This window comes from Ambystoma mexicanum, chromosome 2p, assembly GCF_040938575.1.
Source record: "Ambystoma mexicanum isolate Mex_15411 chromosome 2p, UKY_AmexF1_1, whole genome shotgun sequence".
Taxonomy (NCBI): Eukaryota; Metazoa; Chordata; class Amphibia; order Caudata; family Ambystomatidae; genus Ambystoma; species Ambystoma mexicanum.
Window position 1 is genome coordinate 1,145,227,086 of NC_090923.1, and position 19,501 is coordinate 1,145,246,586.

At 45.6% G+C, this 19,501-nt stretch overlaps 1 protein-coding gene across 1 annotated transcript in view; it reads left to right on the forward strand.

Moving 5' to 3' along the window:
- Positions 1 to 19,501, forward strand: part of SMC1A (structural maintenance of chromosomes 1A) — a 642,162-nt gene that overhangs the window by 495,455 nt on the left and 127,206 nt on the right. Inside the window, exon 20 of the mRNA XM_069645240.1 lies at positions 11,425 to 11,581. Coding sequence (XP_069501341.1) covers positions 11,425 to 11,581 — 157 coding nt within the window. The remainder of the gene's footprint in view (positions 1 to 11,424; positions 11,582 to 19,501) is intronic.

A 19,501-nucleotide genomic window follows, 5' to 3' on the forward strand; every position in this document is an offset into this window, starting at 1 on the left:
AAAAGTCTGAGAGAACACACCTCTTGCTGTAGAGTTGCTTGCATCTTCTACTACTCACAAGTCTCATCTGCTTGTGGCCCTACATTTGATTCTTCTTTTCTTCAAAGACTTCTAAAAACATTGTGCCAAGACTCTTCTACTTACCTACCAGAAGTGCATCATCCTATATAAGACTTTTGCCCATTAACTTTGGCTTAGCCTGTTGTACTGAATGACTCTTCTTAGGGAATCCAAAAGTATCTGCCTGCTTAAGAATATTTGTCGTCTCTTATTCTAATAATCTTTTCCTTTTACCAACTTCTAACCGCATTCTAAATGGCAACAGTAAGATATTAATGTCCCCAGCACCCTAGCTATTGAAGTCACCCGAGGGTGTAGGTTGCGTCTGTGGCCCATCCCAAAGGGTAGTGTACACTATCGAAGTGTATTTGTGTTACTTTTTATATTGCTCCCTTCTGAAGAAGGCTTATTCTAACTGACTGATAAATAAATTAATAATTGTTTATTCATGAAACCTTGTGTGTAAGTTTATTTGAATACTTGTCACTGTGAATCTGTGTAAATCCCCTACAGCTCACATCCCCTGAGACTGAGTGGGAGATTCTTGTGGTTGGATGTTTGCCCATACCACTTGCCCAGGCCTAATGCTGGGACGCATATAGGGAGCCTTCTGTGAAGTCCCTCAACAATTTAACTCTGAAGCTAATACTTGTATAAGAAGATATTCTCTGGAAATTTGATCTCCCTGCAACTGAACCCTATTCTGACCTGCCTACAGCTGGCACCTAAACCTCTAGGGTCCTTCGCTTGCCTCTGAGAAAACTCTTGCTATAGACTAAGGAAGGACTTTGAGATGGGGATTCTGTCTTGAAAGTAAAACAAGTGCATACGTATTTACTTGTCAAAGAGTTGGTGTTAGTGAATCTCTGCAATAGAAATGTTACAAAGTGTCTATAAATTATTCAAAACGGGGGGGGGGGTCTGTGAATCTCTCTACCAGCACAAACACAGCCTAATGACCTGTTCTTGGTTGGATAACCCCTGGGAGAGACTCTACCAAGTCTTTAGCTCACTGTCCCTTTACCAGAGAATAAATTTCCCTGCATATCAGTTTTTGTTCTGCCCAGGGGCAGTCCAGCACCGAAATGCTAGGCAATTCTCCTCTGAACAAGAGTACTACAGCAACCCCATACACGTGTTTCAGCCTTGTTGGGCATCATCAGTGAGGTGAAGCTGTGCCTCTCGAAGAACAGTGAGCAAGGGGTCCACGTCTAGATCGCCCTGGTAACTTATGGTGAGACCCAATGTTAATTTATGCAAAACAGGGGGGGGGGTCTGGGAATCTCTCACCCTAAATTACCAGGGGAATCCAGACGTGGACCCCTTGCTCACTGCTCTTAGAGAGGCACAGCTTCACCTTACTGATGATGCCCAACTAGGCTGAAACACGTGTATGGGGTTGCTGTGGTACTCTTGTTCAGAGGAGAATTACCTGGCATTTCGGTGCTGGACTGCCCCTGGGCAGTCCAAAAACTGATATGTGGGGAAATTTCTTCTGTGAAAAGAGCAGTGAGCTAAAGGCTTGGTGGAGACTCGCCAAGGAGCCACCCACCCAAGATCAAGTCAATGGGCTGTGTTCGTGCTGGTAGAGTTTCCCAGACCCCCCTCTATTTTGTCAATAAATTATTACTTAGAAGTTGCTGGTTGCTCCTTTAAAACATATATAAGTTGCTTTTCTTACTCTGAATAGTGTCCCACATGCTAAAAAGTAATACGTGCTTGTACTGTTTATCATTGCTTTATTGAATGAAAGTAAAAGCTTACCATTAGGGTTTACCTACCTTGAATAACAAAGTGCCATTTTTAGTGTACCATAGGATTTTGCTTTCCCTGATCTGCCTAAAACAGATGCAAGTTTATACTTGTTTTATGGGTTGCTTAAAGGCCCTGTTAAAAGTATATGTTTCTACTTATCTTGAGTAGCTGCTTCTCTTCTAAACTTCTAACACTGGGTGGAGCCTCCCCTGAAACCGCTTACAGCATTTCCAAAATAGTAATTTGTCTTGCAGTGTAATTGGGGTTTGCATTTGTTGAACTGCTTAGTGCAGTCTAAAATAGTTATTGAGTGTTCATACTTATCATTGAGTAGCTTAAGGCCCCTATAGAAAGTGTGTGAGCTAATTTACTAGCTCTGAACTGTTCTTAAATGTAAAATTCGTGGTGTAACTGTACCCCAACAGGAAAGAATAGTTACACATGTTGCAAGGGATACTTGTAATAGGCCGACATCTAGTGGAAGCTGCAGAGTATTACAGTTTGTTTTTCGAAATTCGAAAAGGACGTCGACACAGGGCGTGCCAGTAATACTATCCCTAGTGTGACGTCCACTGTACCCATGATCCCTCACGCATCTAGGACCCTTGGATTGTATTTTTTCTGACATGAGGTAGCATGAGGAGTAGCGGGAGTACAGATAATCCAAGCAGATAGATAGAAAGGTAAGACTACAAGCATCCATGCGCCTTCTCTGAGGGGAGGAAGGGTGGGTCGCATGTGAATCTAAGCAGATACAAGCATCAGAAATACGATTACGGTGAGTAATGTATCCCATCACTACATGACTGACCGGATCAACTACTTTTGAATTACTGATTGTATTCTGTTAAGACAGTTTTTCTGAAGTTCAACTAAGGGCTTAAAAACCATTCAACTGAGGCGGTACAAGACTCCACTCTTAGTATAAGGCTGTACCACCTGAGCACATGGTAGCGTAGACAGAGCATCCAGGCTTATCCTGGGATGGAGAGAGGGCTGTAGAATCAGTACAAATGAAATTGTAATACAAATGGTCCAAAGAAACAATGAAACACTATGTGTTGTAAAAATAAAGGATATTTATTTAAATACAGGTACGCCCAGATAAATCTAGGGGTGAATAAGTACTAACACATTATATGAAATCACAATTTATGAAAACATAACCACTCCACTTGAAGGTACACAGACTAAAGTATATACCTTATTTGGAACACCTGACAGTAGTTCTAGGGAAGTCAAAACATTTTCATACACTTTCAGTATAGGTGAGATCTATTCTTGGGGAGTAAAACCCAATGGTTACTTTCACAATTACATTCAGTAATGCTAGGGCAGTCGACCCTATAAGTTGTACAGTGACTCTCAGTACAAATCACATAATCAGTCAACTGGACAATATACTTTTTGTGAATAGTGGAACACTTATTCCAGTTACAGTAAAAACCTATAACTACTTTTTTGATAACACACAGTTATACTAGGTGAGTAAAACCTAAGGATGTAATATTCAATTACAGGTTCTTTTGAGATCAGTGAAACACAGATTGAGATGAGCAGCAAATCTGGTAACTAACTTATTTTTGGATGGCACACAGTTAACTCAAGGTAAGTAAAACCCATATACTTTTTTTTATTTATCTCACAAGGAGTCCAGGTTAGATCTTTCCCAAGTATACAAGTGACTGATGTAGGACTTATAAGGGACAGTTGGAACCAGAGACTCTGGGTTAGATAGCATAGGAAAAGTAACCCCAATGTTACACTTTACTGAATGACTCAGTTATTCTAAGTAGGCAACAACCTAATACAGGCTTATTCTGGACAGGCAAACAGCAAGTCAAGGGAAGCAAGACCCAGTTGGGGGACACTCGTACAATTATCCTGCAGGAATAATCTGGTGAAACCAACACATTACTGTTGGGAAGAGGCACAACCTAATCACAGGAGAGTAATATACCTTCACATCTACTTTGTATTAGAATGGCAAAAAACTTTCTAAGGAAGAAAAGATGTTAACCATACTTTTAAGAATAGTGCATCACACATTCAAGGGAAGTAAAAACTTTTGTAACTGTTCACTCATAGAGTTACAGTTTCCAACAAACTCTTTACAAGTAAGTAACTTTTAAACACCTATTTTCTTTTTTAGGCAAAAGTCCCAACCCATGAAAATGTCTTTCTCTTATTCTTGGAGCGTGAGGGTTGTCAGTAGCAGAAGGGGGGGGTCACTAGGATCTAGTGACCAACAGGCAGTGTCAGGATAGGTTCTTAAGTAGCAAAAGTCAGAGTTCCTTCAGAAGACTGGGCAAACAGATGAGTACTTTAGAGTTAGAAGAGGGTTCAGGGGCTTCACAGAAGACACCCAGCAGGATTCTAGCAGTGGGACTAGGTGCACCGGATGAGAGGCCTCCCTATCACAGAAAATACCCAACAGTTACACAGAAATCCAAAGAGACTTAAGGTAAGTACATACCCAATCCAACATAGTACCTCAGCATTGAAGATGATTTTGCAGCAGGAGGACTTCAGGGTCTGCAGCCAAATACCCGGTCAGTGGATTCCTTGTCATGGTGACTGAAAACAAGACCTCGGAAGGAATTTTGCAGCAGGGATCGATGAAGGCTCTAGGCAAGGCTTCGCTCGTGGCTGAATGCGGTTCTGTGGATCTGGCGCCTTTTCAAGGAGCACAGAAGAAGACAGAAAATCACCTTTGAATTCTCGTTGTTATAAAGGTCCAGCACTCAGTTGAGGGGACTTTTCAGAGACTCTTCGTGTCTCTGGAAATCCACCAATCCACATGAAGTTTTAGCGAGATTTAGAATTCGGAAGACTGTGCACTGCACAGTGGCTCGAGGTCCCACGGTATTGGGGTATTGCAGCAACGCAGCAATGCATGGGATAGCTCAAAATGCAGGCCGTCTTTAGTCCAGTGGGTCTCACCAGAGTCTGGGTCATAATTTTCGGAGTTCCCAGGTCGATTGGAAGGAAGGGCTACAGCAGGCTCCGGTTGCACAGCAGGCTCTCCGGTCGCTGGAAATAATTTCTGACGCTTTTCCTTCATCCTCAGTTTCTGTTCCAGAGGTCGACTTTTCTTCAGCTTCCAGGTTAACAGTATTTATCAGGAATTACAGCACAACTTCTGCATTGTCTCCCTGCATTTTACAAGGGGTGGTCTGGTTGTCCAATCGGGACAGCCAGCCCCACGCTGGGATTTGTCCCCATTCAGGCAAGGAGGAAGACAGGGCTGTGGAGTTTTGGACTCCCCTCTCGCTTCCTGCCCTCACAGACTGGAGCCTTGGTGGGGTGAGTCCAGGGGACTCCCCCCGAAGATGAAAATCACACAAAGGAATTTCCCACCTGTTAAGGAGGCTTCTCAGGAATGTGCCATTTCCTCTCTACCTTAGAGACCCCCAGCACTTTTGCTGGACTCTAGAACTTTTGATTTTTAACCTGGAGAGAGTGATACCCCTTTTCCCACTCATGTATTTTTATGTGATTTGAACTCTGTTTCCTTGTGGTTATGGAGTCTGAAAAACTCAATAGGCATCATCATTATGTTGTGGCACACAACACCTTCAGTGCAGTGACACAGTGAAGTCTTCTAGATTTCCCAAAGGTTTAAATACCTTCTCTTGGATATGATATGGCATTTATAACACGCCTATGCGCACGTGTTTCAAGATAAAAGATAAACTACTGTTTCCAAGAGCAGTGAAGTGAAATTGACTTTACTTACTTTTGTAACTTTCCTAGACCCAGCACCCCCCCTACTTTACACTAGGGTACTGAAGGGGTTACTTAGTATTCCCTTCTCTAGTTTCTCATGTAATATTTTCATGTTACCCTTTCTACCATTAATGGCTGGTGGCAGTGCTTTACTTTCAACTACTGTGGTGTTTTTACCGCAAGCTGTATAAAAGGCAAGGCTTTTTAGCTTGGAAGGCAGAGTCGTGCACTTGACGAAGGAATATGAAGAAGAACTTGGAAGAGACGCCTGCTGCAACTCCTGGACCGTTGGTTCCCGGTGAAGCCCTGTTGCTGTGCTGAAGCTCCGAATTCGCCTCGACTAGAGAAGCCCTGCAAGGACGACTTCTCCCCTTGAGTTGGTGGGACCAATCAACTCCAAAGTGAACTAGTTTGGACATCCTCTTGAAGCTGGCTGTACTTCCACTGCTGCTGGAACCTAAGTGCCAGGGAGAGAAACACCAAATCGAGTGTATTGTTTTTAAGTTGGACCTGAGCGCCATGAAGATCCTCAAGCAGGACTGATCAAGCCTGAGCCACCTCAACAGAGTGCGGGACCCCAGTAACAAGGAAAGTCTGAAGTGGTATCCGAGAACCGCAGTGTTGCTATTTTCTGTCAGACGTGAGGAGCTGAAACGCCGAAGTGCCACTGAATTGAAGTTTGCCCTTTGCTGTCGTTGACCGTCCAGTTTTGTTGCAGGAGTCCCCAGAAGTCCTCCCTCTTGTCCCCACGACTGAGGCACAGGATAAAAAGGATCTGCAGATCCACACAGGAACAGAAGCCAGCTGGAACCATTTCTTCTAACCAAAGGTACTGTCAATTCTAAGAACTTACCTCTTGTATAGCCTTACTTATTTTCAGTTGAGACTTGTCTTGGTTGCTCCTGTTGCTTGCATCTTCTTCCCCTCACAAGCCTCTCAGCTTGTAGTCCTACATTGATTCTACTTTTTCTACAAAGACTTCTAAAACATTGTGCAAGACTTTTACTTACCTGCAAGAAGTGCTTCAGCTCACATAGTATTTTGCCCAATTGACATTAGCTGGTCTGGCATTTTACCGAAAGGGGCATTTGGATGTCCAATCAGGACGGCCAGGCCCCCCGTGGGAGATGGACCTATTCAGACACTCTGGCAGACAAAGGACAGGGGGTGGAAAATTCCACCCCCACTTCCTGCCTGCCAGACACTCTGGAGCCTAGGCGGGGATACCTACGGGTTCCCACCTGTTAGATAAGATTTGGAGCAGTACCATTTGGGTGCACAACAACCTTGACCTCCTGGCAATAGGAACCCAACCTTTGGTATAAGTCTGTACTACACAGGCTGGTAGTGTGGCTGAGCAGCCAGGCTTATCAAGAGTGGTCAATGTGAGCAGTAGGGTGGTTACACAGATTCACAGTGACAAGTATTCAAATACACTCTTACACACAAGGTTTCTTGATTAAACAATTATTAATTTAACAGTCACTTTGAATAAGCCTTCTTCAGAAGGGGAAATATATAAGTAACACACAAATAAACTTAGAAAGACACTCTTAATTGCTCTAAATCAGCAAACGCCCATTTGGGATGGCACACACATTTCCTACACCCTCAGGTGACTTAAATAGCTAGGATGCTGTGGACATTAATGTATCGCTGGTACATTTAGAGCAATACTTAGGAGCATGTCAAAGAAAAGGGGTTACTAGAATAAAACAAGAGATCTCGCACATATTCTGAAGCAGGTAAGTACTTGTGAAACCCCCAATGCAAAATAAGTTGACCCTTTCCTAGAAGGAAAGCAAAATACACAATCAGAGGGAAGAAGAGTCATTCAGGGAGCCAGGGAAGGCCAAAGTCAATTGAGCAGAAGTCTGAGTGAGCTGAAGCACTTCTGGCAGTTAAGTAAAAGTCTTGCACAATGTTCTTTGTAGAAAAAGTAGAATCAATATATGGCCACAAACTGGGAGGCTTGTGAGGGGTAGAAGATGCAAGCAACTCTACAAAAGGAACCAAGACCAGTCTCAACTGAGAAACAAGTAAGGCTACAACAACAAGAGGTAAGTTCTCTTTGACTGTACAGTACCTTTGGCTAGAAGAAATGGTTCCAACTGGCTTATGTTCCTGTGCAGCTCTGCATATCCTTTTGTTCCAGGGCGTGGGGACAAGAGGGAGGACGCCTAGGGACTCTTGCACTGCAATGGGATGGGAAGTGACAGAAAAGGACAGACTTCTATTCAGCAGCACTTTGCGGTTTCAGATCCTCGCGTCTCTGCAAATAGCACCATGCGGTGTCACGGATACCACTCTGGGCTTTCCTCGCATCTGGGGTCCAGCACTCTTGAGGTGGCACAGGCTTGGTCAGTCCTGCTTCAAGGGAGTCCGGAGGATATTCCTGGAGCTCGGGTCCGCCTTAAAAGTGATGCACTCCAATCTGGTGTTCCTCTCCTTGGCACTTCTGTTCCTGCAGCAGCAAGGAAGTACAGCCAGCTCCGAGAGAATGTCCAGGCGAGTTCACTTTGGAGTTGATTGGTCCCATGGCTTCGCTAGTCTAAACCAATTCGGAACAGTTTTTTCCCATTCATTCCAGACCAGCTGTCAATCACACAGCAGGGTGGCTGTCCTTGCCGCACAGCCAGCTGGCCAATCACCTCTGGGTGCATTCCTGTAACCAAGGGGATTAAGCACAGGGAGCTTCGGGCACCTCCCTCCTTGCCAGACATACTGCAGCCAGAGGCGGGCTTCACTTATGAATCCTGCCAAAGGCAAAACACACCAATTGACCAAACTTGGTTTGGCGCGCCGAGTACATCTCACAAAGGACCTTTCCAGCAAGAAATGCCGAAAAAAGAAGACCGGGGCCATTTTGACAAAATGGGCACCCATGGGTGCTTTACTGCAGCTGCGAACGTAGCCCGCAGTAAAAACTCCAAATGGTAGTTAAAAGTAAACCACTGCCACCAGCCATTAAGTGTAGAAAGGGTAACATAAAATGGTTACATGAGAAACTAGAGAAAGGGGATACCAAGTAACCCCTCTAGCACCCTATTGTAAGATAGTGTGTGCTGGGTCTAGAAAGTTACAAATGTAAGTAAAGTCAATTTCACTTTACTGCTCTTGGAAACAGAATTTTATCCAAGAGAAGGTATTTAAACCTTTGGGAAATCTGAAAGACTTCCCTGTGCCACTGCACTAAAGGTGATGTGTCACAATGTAAAAATGTGATGCCTATGGAGTTTGTCAGACTTCAAAACCAAAAAGAAACACAGTAAAATATATGAGTGGGAAAAAGGTCTCACTCCCTCCAGGTTAAAAATTTTAAAATCCTAGAGTCCAGCAAAAGTGCAGGGGGGTCTCTAAGGTAGAGAGGAATTAGCACATTTCTGCGAATTCTCCCCAACAATGCCAAAGTCAAAACACACACACACACTGACCTCCCCCTCCCTGAATTGTAGAAGAAGGGCTAACAAAGAACAACCACGCTAGTAATGGTGAAAAAAGGGAGGCCCCAAGTTGGAACTTGGGGTGCCCCTTTTGTGCACTACCGAGGTTATGGACATAGCCTGCGGTATACAAAATACACAATAGTTGGTAGAACACGTCCACTGCCACCAGCCATAACTAGGTGATGGTCTGTGACTAAAAAGTCACGAGTATCTCTTTGGCTCTCCGCTGAAAGTGTTGTGTGCCAATCTCTCGGACTGTAGAGTTTTGGGAGAGATACTAAGTATCTCTCTCCCGTTAAGAACTGTAGTTACTTGAGGATATAGAAACCTATTCTTGAAGGGGGGTATACTAGGGGTCCCAGCAACACTGCCCATAAGGAGCTGTGTGCTGCAGAAGTGAAAACAAAGATGCCTTTAAGAGCTATGGACCAGACAGACTTCATAGTACAGGTAGAATACAAAGAATAGAGTTCCAAAAGGCAGAGCCCACAAGAAGGAATGAGAGGAAGAGGCTCCACTCATTCAGAATTGAAAGAGAAAGGTCCAGAAGTCCAGCAAAAAGTGCTGGGGGTCTCGCTAGGAGAGGGGATGAAGCATAAAAATGAGAAATCGCCCTAACATCCATCAGAAAGCAGACAACCTAAACATCCTTCAAATTCCCATAGTTCTCTTAAATCCACATCAGAAGCCTGATGGACATCTTGGGGTCTATTGCCTCCAGATCACTCCATCGTGGCATTCTGTATTTGCGGTTGCTCGCCTGCATACCATTCTACCATATACTGCCACTTAGTCTGCATTTTGTCTACTGTTGACATCTCTGCAGTCTGCCGGTCATCAAACTTGGGACTGGCTCACCTCTGGTGGAGTCCTCTGTCATCAGCCTGAAGATAGCCTCATCTGCATCCCCCCTGCGAATCTGAACATTTAACCTCCACTGTCTCATAACATGCCTTTTGACTTTTTCTCATTAAAGTGTGGAGAACTTTAGACCGCCTTTTAAAAGTGTGACTAAGTTTCAAAGGTTAGTTGTCGTGAATGCTTCTCTGTTCTAGATTTAACCTTGATGCACAACTTTATATTGAGTTTGTTATTCAGTAAGCCTACTGTGTGGACAATCCTTTGTGTGCTTGTAGACGCTGTAATTTATTATCTCTATCCTCCCAACGATGAAGCCAGGCTGCTTTGCTATGTTTACCATTGTGGGAGGAGCTTTAAACTTTAGTGAAACTCTGTACATACACTATTGGTTCTTTGTCAAGCCCTTCCAAGAGGACTTGTAGAGAATTTTCATAATTCTTAAAGGGAAGTTCCTATGAAAAAGTTGCTGCAAATGTGCGTCCAAGTATGCATTTTGGATGCAGAAACAGTATCTTTTTAAAAAAAAAAAAAAATCAAATAATCAAGCAGAAGCCCCCTACTGGGAGCTCGAATTTTTTACTGCCAGAGGGCAGGAAATGCTAACGCACGTTCACAGGACAGGCATTCCTATGAATGCCAATCTTGATACAGCAAACATTTTTTCAACAAAATATGCTGAAAAGTGTATATGTACAGTACTAGGAGGGCATTCACAGGACTGCCTGTCCTGTGAATGAGACAAACACGTCCTGTTTATTTAACAGGGCGTGTTTGCTTTGCTCTCGCTAAGGGTCTGGTGTGGTCCAGTGGGGACGGTTTAGCCCATTCAACCACTCAACCCAAGCTTGAATCCCTGCCTGTTATTTTCTGGTGCATAAATTTGTTTAAAAAAGTCATGCACTAGAAAAAAGACAGACTGGCACCCGAATCTAGTGGTTGAAGAGACTAATGGGGATCCCATTGAATTTGATGGGAAAGCTGCAACAATAATCCCTAACAATTTAAAAAATAAATTGGCTAAGCCCAGTGGGTTGGAGATGTAAAACAAGGACGTAAGCTAGAGAACACCCTGCACATAAAAGAAATGGTGAAGAACAATAAAATCAGGCAGTACGGTCAACTGAACTTGGCAAAGATGTTTTTAAGAAAGGTGTTTTTACAAGCATTCTATTCGGAATAGAATTGTCAGGGCTTCAGTGCTCTGTTTTCCCATTAGTAACCGGGCTAGGATGAGATGTGATATTGATCTGGGTAGAATTAAAATCGTTTTGCTTCATTATGGTTTTCAAGCTGTGGTCCGATATGGCTTTGGTAGTTACACAATGCTCTTGTGTACTGCTGGTGGCAGGTCCATATTGTGATGTAGTCCTGACAGGTCTTCAAAGCTCCTGTCGCTTGTTTTTGACATAACTGGAGTTTTGATGCTGTCTCCGCAAGTCTTAAGGGCTCATTTGTCCTACTAATGGTAGTGTGGAAGGTTGCATCTAATGCCAAGTGTCCGATCTCTTGATGTGGATGAGAAGACAGTTTGCTTTGTTCTGATGTCCATAAATGTACCTGCCTTATATTAAAGGATTCAGTGGCTGATGATGACTTCAAGCAGGAGATGACCAGCTTGCAGCAGAAGCTCAACGAGCAGCAGAGTGTTCTCCAGCGTATTGCAGCACCCAACATGAAAGCCATGGAAAAGCTGGAGAGTGTGCGGGACAAATTCCAGGAGACCTCGGACGGTGAGGACCTTTGGGGGTACATGCTATACTAGAAACTGGCATTGGTCTTGACTGCTTTATTTGCTCTGTCACCTGATTTTTGGTTTTGCTTTACCCAAAGGTGGTGATGTTTTGCAGGTGATCTATAGATTTCTGCTTTGTTCGACAGACTTCTACTGCTAGGCATGTGCGTGTGGATTATTAAAGATATGGTGCAAGGAATCCACCTTTTAGGGAGATTTGTACACAACCCTCTGATTAGAGCTCTGCAACCATCAAACACCTAATGGCAGAATAGAAAATCTAAACGAAAAGGCAGCCAAACCGCTAAAGTATGTATTGCACCCTAGCTGTTGTGCATAACTTCAGTAGAGGAGGGTGGGTAGAGAAGAGCAGTGGGTGCACACCGTTAACCCAAGAAAACGTCAAAAACTAGCTTACTGAAAGAATATACATCTGGTGATGGACACTACACATATAGTCTAAAGAGGGTGGAGGGGTTGACGAGGGGGCCTAAATACAGTGAAACATTTAATTTACACAGCCATGCTGGTTAGGGTAGTTTTCCTAAAGTCTACCTGTGATCAGACTTTATAAAGCTATCCCTTGGTATACAGCCCCCAACTTCTAGCACAAGTCTGTACTCCAGGTTTTGGTAGTATGGCAGAGCAGCCAGGCTTATCTTGGGAGGAAGATGTGAGCTGTAGGTAATTACAATGAACTCCGTTAATACATAGGCCCAAATAAACTCTTATACACTTGTAGTTATAGTAAATAGATTTCTGATGTTTGTTAATCTGCTTAGAATCACATGCTGTGCATAGTCCGACATCCAGTGGTCACTGCGGAGTATTGCATTTTGTTTTTCGTAGTCGAAAAGAGGACGTCGACAAGGGGTGTCTGTAACACTATCCCTATAGTGACGTGCAGTGTACCCACAATTCCTCACGCGTCAAGGTCCCTCAGATTGGGTTTTTTCCGACCAGATATTGGTCCCCTTTACGGAGAGCTCCTCGAGAGAAATTGCAAAAACATTTACTCGACCCTTTTCTCGTTATTTAAAATTATACGTTAAATTAGAACCCTCCTTCGACGTCGTAGCTGAGAAGCTGTTTCACCGCCGAATAAGAACTTTGACGGCTGTGACTTCGACGGAGGAGATCCTTCGGCGCTGCCGAACATGTGGCCTGGCCTCGCTGGCCTAAGACAGTAGGGAGAGTGGGGTCGTGGGACATTTCTTGTTCTTTCTGAGAATGCCTTTCTCTTTACCCTCCCTTTCCTTCGGGGTCGTTATCACGTTTAACTGTATCCTCAGCTATGGAGAGGACTCCCTTTAGATTTTGCCCGCGCTGCAAGGGCAAATTCACTTGGAAAGACAAGCACAAACGGTGTAACTGTTGCTTGCCCCTCGACCACAAAGAGGACGGCTGTGCGGCCTGTAAGCTTCTTAAGCCAAAGACTTTAAAGGACCGCAGGGTCAAGAGGTGGGCAGCCTACGCTATGTCTAGGTCTGATTCCTCACCCGCCGCCGCCGAGTGTGACGAGGATAGTGATAAACCCGACCTCCGCTTCGGAGGTTGTAGACCTCTCTAGGGAGCGTTCCCGCTCCTTGTCTGTCCCCGGCCCCGACAAGCTTGGCTCATGCCCTGGTTATGGGGATGAACACCCCGGCGACACTGACGAACACAGAACACAAACATAAGCACAGAACCCACAGCACGTCTTCGTCAAAGACGAAGAAAGCCCTAGCGCCAACGGAGACGTCGGGTCTACCGGCGACCTCCACCGACCGTAAGGGTCGCAAACCCTCCCCGCCACCGCAGACGCGTCTAGCGACTGGGCTACCCGTAGACAAGGGCGCTACCACCAAGACGGCAGGCGACGCGCCTCATCAGAGTGCGGTCGTCGCCGAAAGAGACTCGGTACCGCCTAAAGCGACTCCAGACCTACCCTCGGAGGAATAAATCGTCGAGAGCTTGGCGCGTATCGTTTCCAAGGACGGCCAGAGACGGACGGCGAGTGAAACGCCGAAAACCGCTCACAAGGCCAGGGAAGCGCAGAGAATGCCAGAAGGAAGGCAGGGACAGCTCCCGCCGTCGAAAGAAGGCCCTAGCCTGCGAGAAGTTTTCTCAGAAGGCGAAGGGACCTTATCCTCGACGTTATGGGACAGACCCAGACGAATACAGGCAGAGGGACCTCCTTTTATGCCTCTAGACCGTTCTGGTTTACCATACTGGACTGTTGAGAGATTCCAGTCATGTATGGACAAGCTGGACAGATTCATGTCCACTCCTGAAAATGAAACACCTAAGAGACCAAGGGAGGCGCTTCAGGAGGACCCTAGGGCTACATATGCCAGATTATTTAACCCCCTTCAAGAGGACATGAATACTTCTCACTGAAGAAGACTCTCACTTCCAGGAAGATGAGGAGTTCTTAAATAGTGAAGACCAACAAAACCTTGGAATAGAAGGTTTTGACAAAAACACTGACATGGGGGGGTGGGTGGGGCTTCGAGGATGACCCAGATGAAGGTGGCTCACAGCCCTTGCAGTCACCAACAGAGTCTACAGACCCTGACATCTTAAACCTTCCCTCTCCGCAGACCACACCGGTCAGGAATCCATCACCAATAGATGATCAACCCACCTTCAATGCGCTACTTCGAAAGGCAGCAGCGCATTTTGAGATTGAAACTGGTGAAATTACCCCTGATTCTGATTTTGTGGAAAGAATCATTAAAGAAAAACCTCCCACTAGTTAAACCATTCCCCTCCTCGCCTCAGTTAAGAGACAAATTACTCCATCGCTGTCCACACCTGCACTGGTAAGAGGGGCAATCCCAGAATTGAAAAATGGTTTACTCCCTCTCATTCAGACCCATTATACATTAGGGGTCACTCAATACCGGACTCCTTGGTGGTAACTACCACAAGGAAAAGAGCGGGGGTTCCGCTGTCAACCAGCGAAGCACCCCCAGACAAAGAAGGAAGGAAGCTCTATGCCCTGGGTAAAAGAATTACAGCCTCTGCAGTTTTTCAACCAGAATTGCCAATAATAATACACTACTGGCAAGTTATGCTGATGCCCAATGGGGAAAATTACAGCAAGACCTCGAGGAAGTCCCTGAGCCCTTAAGAACTCTCTTATTGGCCACAGTAATAGAAGGAACTCTGGTTAACCAGAGCATCATTGAAAACACTCTTGATGCTGCAGAAACGGCTGGCCGTTCTTTAGTGCAGGGAATTCTTCTGAAGTGTCATGTCTGGCTCTGCAATTCCGGATTTAAGCCAGAAACCCAAGTGTCACTCATTAATAAACCAATAGAGGAGTCTAACCTCTATGGGAAGGCAGTGGACGACGCACTGGAGACTGCAAAGGAGTTTGACACCCTCAAGACCTTAGAACAAATTTCAAGGCCTCCCAATAAGCGAGGATTCGGCAATAAACGCTTTTTTCGAGGTCAACGCCAACAGCAGCAACTGCAGGCAACTGGTCCTCTACTCAGGGAACCAGTGGCCAGTACACGCAAAGAGGACAGCGCCATGGCAAGGGCAGAGGTTGGGGCCCCACTCCCAGAGGTTCCCCGGCTACTAACACCGAATGACCCGAAGATTCGGGTCCCCTCCCATGTATCACCGGTCGGGGGCCGGTTAACATCTTTCCTACCAGCATGGGAGGGAATAACATCAGACCCATGGGTACTGTATAGAATTCAGTCGGTCCCCCAAGTACAGACCCCCAAGGGGACGCCTGTCACCGGAACACCTCGCCATTCTTCTTCAAGAAGTGGAACTACTGCTACTAAAAGGAGCAATAGAGGTCGTGCCTCTATCACAGGTAACGGAAGGTATTTATTCAGTGTACTTCCTTGTACCCAAAAAGGACTTAACCATGCGCCCTGTACTAGATCTGCGCCCAGCGAACAAATTTGTCAAACCTCAATTTTGCATGGTGACCCTACAGGAAGTAATCCCCCTACTTTCGCAGGGAGATTACATGACAACACTGGACATGAAAGATGCATAATTTCATATTTTAATATTGCCAGCGCAACAACAATACCTCAGGTTCATGATAGAGGGCAAACACTACCAGTTCAGAGTGCTACCCTTCGGCATAGCGTCAGCGCCGAGGGTATTCACGAAAGTACTGGCAGTGGCAGCGGCCCACCTGCGCAGGTTGTCGTCCATCCCAGTAAACCCTTACCTTGACGAATGGCTCATAACAGGGGATTCTTATGAAACATGCTTCTCAAATACCCAAAAGACTGTAGACCTTTTGTCCAACTGGGCTTCTCCATCAACGAGAAGAAGTCCAGCCTATACCCCAGCCAGATCAAACAATTCCTATGGGCTCTGACTCACTTATTAGACTCAGGTTTGGTCTTTAATTCCATTAAAGTTCATCTAGCTGAACTTGCTGCATACACCACTTCTCAATACAAAGTGTCATGGTGGAAAGTCCCAGTTATTAAGGCCTTCATGGAGGGTGTAAAGAGAATACACCCTCCTATAGCTAACCCAGCTCCCGGATGGGACCTAAATGTGGTACTTACCAGGCTTATGGGCTCACCCTTTGAACCCATGCACAAAGCATCCCTTAAAGACCTCACTCTTAAGACTGCTTTCTTAATAGCTATCACCTCCATTAGGAGAGTGAACTACAAGCGCTCTCTATACTAGACCCCTTTGTAACAGTTCACAAGGATAAGGTGGTTCTACGCACACATCCTAGGTTTGCACCAAAATTCATTTCTAAATTCCATGTCAACCAATCAATAGAACTACCAACGTTCTTTCAGAACCCTTCAAGTTTGTGAGAAAAGAGCCTGCATACACTAGATGTACGCAGGGCTGTCATGTTTTACATGGACAGAACTATACCTCTGAGAAAGACTAATCAGTTCTTTGTCTGGGTGGCAGCAGGAAGAGAATGAGGTGCAGTTTCAAAATCCACTATATCTACATGGATTGTCCAATGCATCACTCTCTGTTACACTCTTGCTAAGAGAGAACTACCCTTCAAGCCAAGAGCACATTCTACTCGAGGCACTGGGGCTTCCATAGCATTCATTGCAAATGTCCCTCTGGAGTCCATTTGCAAAGCGGCAACCTGGAGTTCTGTACACACCTTTACAAAACACTGTCTAGATTCCCACTCTAGATCTAAGCAGATACAACCATCAGAAATGCTTTTACGGTAAGTAATGCATTGTCTTCTGATGTTTGTTAATCTGCTTAGAATCACAGTAATGCATTGTCATTTATTTTATATACACCAGGCAAGGTTATTCAGGTAAGTACTATTTTAATTAATCAACACAATAGAAAAAAAAATGCATTACTTCAGGTGTGTAAACCATTAGGAAAGGATTATACAATTCATGAACACAGTTCAAAGTTAGTAAAATCACTTGTTATAGCAACTCAGAAAATGCTCTGTTGTAGGAATAAAACGGTTAAACCACACCAACAATAGGACAATACTTTAAGAGACTTCTATTACTTTTAAGAGGCCTTAAGGCTTTAGCAATCCATCCCTACTTAGGGGTATGAGTTCAGTTAGGAGGCAAAGCAGGTAAGGCACAGCAACAGAAAAGGCAAAGTTTCAGAGAATTCTTCAAGTACGAGGCTTTTATGGGTCAAAACGGTTTCAGGGACCTTGGGGAAAGACTCCCTATGGGTGCACAAGCGTGGGGCCTGGGCGAACAACCAAGCACTGGAATCGGCACTCCTGCAGCAAAGCAGTGACCGAATGACTCAAGGTATGTACTACCACGAGTGCCACAGTACCGAGGAGGTGTGAAGAAGATGCAGCTGGATTCTCCAGTTTTGGTGCCCTTTTACAGGCTCCAAGGATGAAGGTTTACCGCCCCGGCCAATCTGCCTCGTTTCTTCAGTCCTGCACTCTGGTGAGGGGACTTTGAGCAGGTGGATTTGCCTCGAGGTCCAACAGGAGCCCACCAAAATTCTGGGAGGATTTGTTCATGGGAATACGATGCACTGCAATATGGTCTGAGGTCCAAGGGTATTGGTGGTTTGCAGCCCAGAAAGGTTTCAGCCTATTTTGGGATGGCTCGTCTTGCAGGTTGTCTTATGGCTAGTTGGTCCCACCAACCAAAGGGAAGGATTTGTCCTCTTCGGAGCTCCTCTGTCGATTTGAAAACTGGGTCAGGACAGCAGTGGTCTCTTCGCGGTTGTTGGTAGGGGCTGCAGGCGTCTCTGGTCGTCTTAGTCAGTTCTTCTGTTTCACTGATCGATTTATCTCTGCCTGCGGACCCTCGCCCTTTAACAGGAATTTGCACTCTTTGTACAACCATAAAGTCCTATGCAAACACCTGATATCGGCAGCCCATTTCTCCTCCAAAGCTACTACATGGATACAATCCTTCCTGGATAATAGAACCATGAGGGTAGTCGCACCTACTGCTTTGGTTGAACCTGCCCCAGTCATCTAGATGACTTGGGTGTCACCTACACCGACTATGCAGATGACGCCCAAATCCTCCCTATTACAGGCTCCTACGACAGAGACACCAAACTGCTCAATGAAATGCACCAAACTATCCAAGCGTGGATGGCTATCCGCGGTCTCCGTCTTAACGACGATAAGACAGTTACTCCTTGTTGGATCTCAGACCAGATTTAACAAACTTGACAGACGAGAGGCGACCACTGGACAAAGGAATCCAAATAAGAACCTATAAGGGACACTTGCTGCAACTCCTGGACCATTGGTTTGCCCGGTGAAGCCCTGCTGCAGTGCTGAAGCTCCAAATGCACCTCGACTAGAGAAGTCCTGCAAAGGACGACCTGTCCCCTTGGGTTGGTGGGACCAATCGACCCCAAGACAAACTCATCTGGAAATCCTCTCGGAGCTCGCTGTACTTCGATTGCTGCTGCAGGAACCAATTGGCAGGGAGAGGAACACCAGAATCGAGTGCATCGTTTTTAAGCCGGACCCGAGCTCCAGGAAGATCCTCAAGACTCCCTAGAAGCAGGGCTGACCAAGCCTAAACAACCTCAACAGAGTGCTGGACCCCAAAACCAAGGAAAGTCCAACCAGTGTCCAAGAACTGCGGTGGTGCTATTCGCATGAAGCTGAAACCGTGAAGTGCTGCTGATCTGAACTTTGTCCATTGCTGCAGCAGACCTTCAAATCGTAGTGCAGGAGTCTCCAGATGTCTTCCCCCCCCCCTCTTGTCCCCACGACTGAGGCCCAGGACCAACAGGATCTGCCATACAACAGGAACAGAAGCCAGCTGGAACCAATTTCTTCAGACCCAACGTACTGTGAACTAAGGGGTACTTACCGCTTGCTGTGTAGTTTGCTTGCTCTCAGTTGAGACTTCCAGTTAATGTCTTTTGTAGAGATGCTTGCAGCTCTGCCTTTCACAAGCCTCCCAACATGTGGGACAAAAGTTATTTTGAAGGGATTGTGTCCTCCGACGTATTCCTTATCTTTGATAATTCGTCTCCAGCTTGCTGGCCTTGGTAATATTTTCTCTGTAGAGGGTGCTGCGCATCGACGTCCGCCGAGTTGATGTCCCTCGACAGCCACCGTATCGGCCACCGTATCAGCGCTGACGTCACCATGTCCATAAATAGCCACGCGCGGCGTCCGTTGCTCAGTTCTGTTTTTCCGCGCTCCATGGGGCCTCGGAATATCGTTGCTCAGTTCAGTCAGATAGAACCTCTTATATTTACTCAAAATACCAACTCGTTCTCGATGGCTTCTTCATCGGAACCGACGACTCCGCGGTCCGGCTTCAAAAAATGTCGAGACTGCGGTAAGAAAATGTCGATAACAGATCCACACAGGATCTGCTTGTGGTGCTTGGGAGTCGAGCACCATTGTTCGGAGTGTGAGGACTGCATGTCCATGACGGCGAAAGCCTTGAAGGAGCACAAGGGGAGGCTCGAGAGAGGTAAGTCAGTC